Source organism: Otolemur garnettii, unplaced genomic scaffold (genome assembly GCF_000181295.1).
Source record: "Otolemur garnettii isolate 467f Iridium unplaced genomic scaffold, OtoGar3 scaffold00179, whole genome shotgun sequence".
Taxonomy (NCBI): domain Eukaryota; kingdom Metazoa; phylum Chordata; class Mammalia; order Primates; family Galagidae; genus Otolemur; species Otolemur garnettii.
Window position 1 is genome coordinate 2,296,279 of NW_003852574.1, and position 7,619 is coordinate 2,303,897.

At 42.7% G+C, this 7,619-nt stretch overlaps 1 protein-coding gene across 1 annotated transcript in view; it reads left to right on the forward strand.

Moving 5' to 3' along the window:
* Positions 1 to 7,619, forward strand: part of RBM6 (RNA binding motif protein 6) — a 139,902-nt gene that overhangs the window by 17,333 nt on the left and 114,950 nt on the right. The window contains exon 3 of the mRNA XM_023519520.1: positions 5,879 to 7,163. Within this exon, the coding sequence (XP_023375288.1) occupies positions 5,879 to 7,163 (1,285 nt within the window). The remainder of the gene's footprint in view (positions 1 to 5,878; positions 7,164 to 7,619) is intronic.

The following is a 7,619-nucleotide window of genomic DNA, read 5'->3' on the forward strand; positions in this document are numbered from 1 at the left end:
TTTTTTTTTTTTTTTTTGAGACAAGAGTGTTATTATGTTGTCCTCAGTAGAGTGCCATGGCGTCACAGCTTACAGCAACTTTAGACTCTTGGGCTTAATTGATCCTCTTACCTCAGCCTCCCACAACATCTGGCTGTTTTTTGTTGCAGTTGTCACTGTTGCTTAGCTGGCCTGGGCCAGTTTTGAATCTGCCAGCTTCTGTGTATGTGCCTGGTGCCATTACCACTATGCTATGGGTGCTGAACTGGGAGTTAATTTTTGTATAGACAGTGTAATACACATTGATGACAATTTATTAAAATATATATTTTGCAGCTTGGCTCCTGTTGCACAGTGGTTATGGTACCAGCCACATGCACCGAGGCTGGTGGGTTCAAGTCTGGCCTGGGCCAGCTAAACAACAGTGACAACTGCAATAAGAAAATAGCCAGGTGTTGTGGTTCAATGCCTGTAGTCCCAGTTATTTGGGAGGCTGAGGCAAGAAAATTGCTTAAGCCAAAGAGTTGGAGGTTTCTGTGAGCTATGACACTACAGCACTCTACGGAGGGCAACATAGTGAAATTCTGTCTCAAAAAAGCAAACAAACAAAAAATACATATATTAAATTTAATGAATATATAAAAATATATTCATTAAACAAATTAAATATAGGGCGGCGCCTCTGGTTCAGTGGGTAGGGTGCCGGCCCCATATATCAAGGGTGGCGGGTTTAAACCCGGCCCCAGCCAAACTGCAACCAAAAAATATCTGGGCGTTGTGGTGGGTGCTTGTAGTCCCAGCTACTTAGGAGGCTGAGGTACCTAAGCCCAGGAGTTGGAGGTTGCTGTGAGCTGTGACGTTTTGTCTACGGAGGGCAATAAAGTGAGACTCTCGTCTCTACAAAAAAAATATATTAAAAAAAAACAAAAAAAAATTTTATGTTTAATGAACATATGAAGTATGTATTTTACATTTACAATTAATGAAGGGCTATATAAATGTGATTTTTATGGTTTTACTTGGTATATGGCAAAGGAATCAGACCTTTAAATTTGTACATTTAAAGGTATTAATGCTCCAATTGAAATTTCTACTTTTTCTTTTGCCAGTCAAATTTAGCAATTTTTGTTTGGAATGTCAGTCTGCACAATTTTGTTGTTTAAATTCAGCAGATTGGCCAGTGCAGTGGCTCACACCTATAATCCTAGCCCTTGGGAGGCTGAGGTGGTGGATTGCCTGAGCACATGGGTTTGAGAACAGCCTCAATGAGCGAGTGAGACCTCATTTCTAAAAATAGCTGGGTGTTGTGGCAGGTGCCTGTAGTCCCAGCTACTTGGGAGGCTGAGGCAAGAGAATCGCTTAAGACCAAGAGTTTGAGGTTGTTGTGAGCTGTGACGCCAGAGCACTATATTGAGGGTGATAAAGTGAGACCTGTCTCAAAAAAAAAAAAAATTCAATAGGTTCTCATTCATTATTCTGAAGCTTGGTGTTCTAATGAAAAATTCGGGTAGAGAACAGAGTTTAGAAGATTCATATGATGTTTAGTAAAACTAGTGTTTCATATATGGTAAATGATAAGGATCTTTGCTTTCTGCTTAGTGGTATATAAAGCAATAGTGGTGATGTTGGGTGTGTTTTCTTCTTTCAAAATACTGTGGTCTAGATTAGTGTCAGCATACTACAGCCCATAGCCTGTTTTTTGCAAGTAAAGTTTTATTGGAACACAGCCACACTCATTCATTTGCAAATCATCTATAATTTCTTTCATACTACGATGAATTGTAGCATTGCGACAAAAACTGTATAACTTACAAAGCCCAGTATATTTACTGTCTAGCTTTTTTTTTTTTTAGAGACAGAGTCTCACTCTGTCACACTTAGTAGGGTGCCTTGGCGTCACAACTCATGGTACCTCCAGCTCTTGGCTTAGGCTGTTCTCTTGCCTCAGCCTCCTGAGTAGCTGGGAGTATAGGCACCCGCCACAACGCTTGGCTACTTTTTGTTGCGGTTTGGCTGCAACCGGGTTCTAACCCACCACCCTCGGCATATGGGGCCAGCACCCTACTCACTGAGCCATAGGCGTTGCCCTTTTTTTGTTTTTGTTTTTGTTTTGAGACAGAGTCTCACTATGTTACCCTTGGTAGAGTGCCTTGGTGTCACAGCTCACAGCAACCTCAAACTCTTGGCCTTAAGCGTTTCTCTTGCCTCAGCCTCCAAAGTAGCTGGGACTACAGGCGCCCACCATAACACCTGGCTATTTTTTTGTTGTAATTGTCATTGTTGTTTTAGAAGGCCCAGGCCAGGTTTGAATCTGCCAGCCCTGATGTATGTGGCCAGCACCCTTAGCAGTGAGCTGTGGGTGCCGAGTCTCAATTCATGATCTTTAAAATTTTTCTTGGCATACTTAAGATCCTCTCATGTAACACCAGTTGGAAGTCACTGCTCTAGATCTATTTGATCTTAATTTAAGATAATCCTTAGGGCAGTATTTAAAGGCAATGTTGGATGTGTTCTGGTCAGAAAACATGTAGATCTTTAGAGATACTTCAGCCCTCATCCCATGAAAATCTGATGAGGCTTAAGGTAGGCTTAAGTCTTCCTGCAAGCTGTTAGGACTAGAATGATTTTTATGTTTTACTTTTTAGGACTAAGTGATTTTTACATATGAGAGATGGTGTAGTTAGAGGTTACATGTTAGATTTAGTGATAAATCATATTATTTATGGGGAACATCTAAACTTAGACCTTTATGATTAACCACATAAGGCCAGGCGCCGTAGTTCATGCCTATAATCCTAGCACTCTGGAAGGCCAAGGAAGGTGGATTGTTTGAGCTCACAGGTTTGAGACCAGCCTGAGCCAGAGTGAAACTGCATCTCTGAAAATAGCCAAGTATTGCGGTGGGTGCCTGTAGTCCCAGCTACTTGGGAGGCTGAGACAAGAGGGTAGCTTGAGCCCAGGAGTTTGGGGTTGCTGTGAGTTATGATGTGACAGCACTCTACCAAGGGCAACAAAGTAAAACTCTGTCTCCAAAAAGAAGAAAAAATTAACCACATAGACTTAACAAAAAAAAATTTTTTTTTATGAGACAGAGTTTTACTTTGTTTTGTTACCCTGGGTACCGTGCTGTGGAATATAAGTCACAGCAATCTCAAACTCTTTGGGTTTGAGCAGTTGCCTCCTTGCACTCAGCCTCCTAAATAACTGAGACTACAGGCTTCCACCACAATGCCCAGCTAGTTTTTCTATTTTTAGTGGAGTGTTTTTTTTGAGACAGAGTCTCACTGTGTTGCCCTTGGTTGAATGCTATGGCATCATAGCTCATGGCAATCTCTAATTTTTGGGCTTAAGCAATTCTCTTGTCTCAGCCTCCTAAGTAGCTGGGACTACAGGCACCCGCCACAATCCCGGCTATTTTTTTTTTCGCATTTGTCACTGTTGTTTAGCTAGCCCAGGTGGTTTCGAACCCACCAGCCTGGGTGTAGGTGGCTGGCATCCTACCCACTCAGCTATGGGTGCCACTCTATTTTTAGTAGAGTGTTCTTGCTCAGGCTGGTTTCAAACTCCTGAGCTCAAGTAGGCCACACTCCTTGGCTTCCCAGAGTGCTTGGATTACAGGTGTGAGCTATCGTGTCTGGCCTACATTACTAATGTGAATGGGAGCCAGTGGAAATCATCAGGTTCTGAAAATCCATTACACATACCTCCTTCTAGTGTTTAAGTTAATGTTAAATTCTTATTACAGTAAGAAAAGTTTTGACATTGTGTAACTATTTCTCTTGACCTAAGTGACCCAGAGTCAGATAGCCCTTGAATTTTACTGTAGTGATATAGTCTGAGCTCAGAAGGGTCTTACCTTAGAAGCTGCATGTTCTTTGTGGAAAAAACTGGCTTAGTATTGATATCTGAATGCTTTTGTTTTATTGGTAAATGGCAGATGACCCTTTAAATCTTTTTTCTTTCTTTCTTTCTTTTTTTTTTTTGTTGTTGTTGTTGCAGTTTTAGCTGGAGCTGGGTTTGAACCCACCACCCTTGGTATATGGGACCGGCACCCTACTCCCTGAGCCCCAGGTGCCGCCCCTTTTTTCTTTTTCTAGAGAGAATTTCTCACTTGGTTGCTCTAGGCTAGAGTGCTGTTGTGACAGCCTAGCTCACAGCAACCTCACACTGAAGCATTCCTCCAGCCTCAATCACCCAGTTAGCTGGGATTATAGGTGCTATGCCTAGCTAATTTTTTTCCTATTTTTAGTAGAAAGGAGATCTTGCTCTTGCTTAGGCTGATCTTGAACTCCTAAGCTCAAGAAGTCGTCCTGCTTTGACCTCTGAAGAGTACTAGGATTACAGGTGTGAGCAACCATGTCTGCTGACCCTTCAGATCATTTTATGTTTTCCTTTTTCATGTGTCCCCACTCAGGATCCAAGGTGCCTAATTGCCTATTGTCTTTTTTTTTTTTTTTTTTGCAGTTTTTGGCCAGGGCTGGGTTTGAACCTGCCACCTCCAGCATATGGGGCCGGTGCCCTGCTCCTTTGAGCCACAGGCACCGCCCCCAATTGCCTATTTAAATTCCTTGATCTGTGCCTGACAAAAGCCAGAACATATAAATGCCCTGGAACTTAGGCAAAAGGGAAGAATTTGAGTGCTATGAAAGATTGGTCAGCTCTTGTTTATCTCTTGAGTTTTATAGAATGAGAATGTGAATGTAATACTATGCCTGTTTTTTATTTTTTATTTATTTATTTTTTGAGACAGAGTCTCATTTTGTCGCCCTCAGTAGAGTGCTATGGCGGCACAGCTCACAGCAACCTCAAACTCTTGGGCTTAAGTGATTCTCTTGCCTCAGCCTCCCAAGTACCTGGGAATACAGGCTCCAGCCATAATGCCCAGCTATTTTTGTTGCAGTTGTCATTGTTGTTTTAACTGGCCCAGGCCAGGTTGGAACCCACCAGCCTCAGTGTATGTGGCTGGTGCTATAACCACTGTGCTACAGGTGTTGAGCCCTATGCCTGTTTAAAATACATTTTTATTACCATGCAAAATTAGCATGAGGCTTTGGAATGTTGAATATCAGCTTCTTCATTTTGGTCATGGGGATAATGCTGAAGGCCTAATGCACTTTCTAGGTCCCTTTTAGCATTAAGCACCTGGATATTGTTCCTTGGCTTAGGTAAGACATGTGCTTTGTGGCATAATTCATTGCTGCCTTCTGTGATGCCATTGGGTAGTTATAATAGGACCCAGGTGAGAGTGCTTCTGGCGGAGCCATGGTAGAACTGGGCTTTAGATGTAGCCAGCGCTTGATGCTCAGCTGTGGAACACTGATGTGCTCCTAATAGTGATTTACAACCAGTGTTTCTTCCTTTGGGGCCTGCATCCATTTTGGTTGGGTGCTGTCCTTGCTGTAGCTGTAATAAAATATTTTGGAACATTATCCTTGGGTGTAGCAATGAGAAAGACACCTCCTGGAACTTACTGTAAGAAATTTACAGTGCATTGATTTTTCTGATGTATAGGAATCATCGTGTTGACCTTGGAATTCTAAGTTCCCTGGCTGTAGAAAATGGAAATTTTTGTAGCGTATCGCCATTGTTAGCTTATCTGGTATTGCGGATTTTCCCTGTTGCAGGACTGGGTGAAAGCTTTTTCTGCAGCAGTCATGTTGAAAACCTTGTGTTGACTTTCCTCGTGTTCTGAAATGGGAGCATAAAAGTTTACTCCGCCACTTCGTCTTAAAATAGCAAAACTTTGCTGTTTTCTGCAGATCTAGGACCTTGTTACAGAACTCTGCCAAAAAAAAAAAAATGTTTACAGAAGAATGTGCTGTGATTAGAGAAGAATATGCTGGTGTGTAGATTTCAAACTCTCTGGACAATATGAATAACACTGTCTTTGTTTCTACAGTGGGAGCCAAGAAGAAAGGTTTGCTCCCGGGTGGAACAGGGATTATCCTCCTCCTCCCCTTAAGAGTCATGCTCAAGAGAGACACTCTGGCAACTTTCCTGGCAGAGATTCACTTCCCTTTGATTTCCAGGGACATTCGGGGCCTCCCTTTGCAAATGTAGAGGAGCGTTCTTTCAGCTATGGAGCTAGAGATGGACCACATGGTGACTATCGAGGAGGGGAGGGACCTGGACATGATTTCAGGGGAGGAGATTTTTCATCTTCTGATTTTCAGAGTAGGGATTCATCACAGTTGGACTTCAGGGGTAGGGACATACATTCTGGGGATTTTCGGGATAGAGAAGGACCACCTATGGACTATAGGGGTGGGGATGGTACTTCTATGGATTATAGAGGTAGAGAGACATCTCACATGAACTATAGAGACAGGGATACTCACACTGTTGACTTCAGAGGTAGGGATACTCCTTCATCTGACTTCAGGGGCCGGGGCACTTATGATTTAGATTTTAGAGGTCGGGATGGATCCCATATAGATTTTAGGGGGAGGGATTTATCAGATTTGGATTTCAGGGCCAGAGATCATGCCCGTTCTGATTTTAGGAATAGAGATTTATCAGATTTGGACTTCAGGGACAAAGATGGAACACAGGTAGACTTTAGAGGCCGAGGTTCAGGTACTACTGATCTAGACTTTAGGGACAGGGATATACCACATTCAGATTTCAGAGGTAGACACCAATCCAGAACTGATCAGGATTTTAGGGGTAGAGAAATGGGACCTTGTATGGAATTTAAAGATAGGGAGATGCCCCCTGTGGATCCAAATATTTTGTATTACATTCAGCCCTCTACACAAGTTAGAGAACATGCTGGTATGAATGTGAACAAGAGAGAAGACTCCACATATGATGATACCAGAGAAAGACCTGCTTTTGTGATTCAGAAAGGAGAGTTCAAGTATTCAGAAACAAGAGAAGGAGATACAGAAGTTGTAGCCTTTGAGGGTGAGGGTGAGTCTCCATCAGACTTTCAGAACAACCAAAGTCCAATTCAAGACCAAGATGAGCCACAGCTTTCTGGAGGTAAACAACAGAATTCAGATGCTAGTATGTTTAAAGAAGAAGGTGGTCTGGACTTTCTTGGCCAGCAAGATACTGATTATAGAAGCATGGAGTACCGTGATGTGGATCACAGGCTGCCAGGAAGCCAGATATTTGGCTATGGCCAGAGCAAGTCTTTTCCAGAGGGCGAAACTGCCCGAGATGCCCAACAGGACCTTCAGGTATATTGATGGGAGGGTTGCTTTTTCCTTTTTCGTAAGGCTTTTATGGAGGATGAAGTGTATGGTTCAGAACCTTTAGTTCTGGAACTCTCCTTGTATAACTCTTAAAAAGCAAAATTTGTATTCAGTAGTGGAAATGTAGAATAGAAATTCTCTAGACAGAGAAAGGCCCCTCAGGTCAGATCATATATTTTTTAGGGCTCATTTTCTTTTCTTTTTTTTTTTGAGACAGAGTCATACTATGTCACTCTTGGTAGAGTGCTTTGGTGTCACAGCTCACAGCAGCCTCAAACTCTTGCGGCTGAAATCTTAAGCGATTTCTTGCCTCAGCCTCCTAAGCACCTGGGACTACAGGCACCCGTCACAACACCCGCCCGGCTATTTTTGTTGGAGATGTCATTATTTAGCTGGCCTGGGTCTGTTTCGAACCCTCCAGCCTCAGTGTATGTGGCTGGC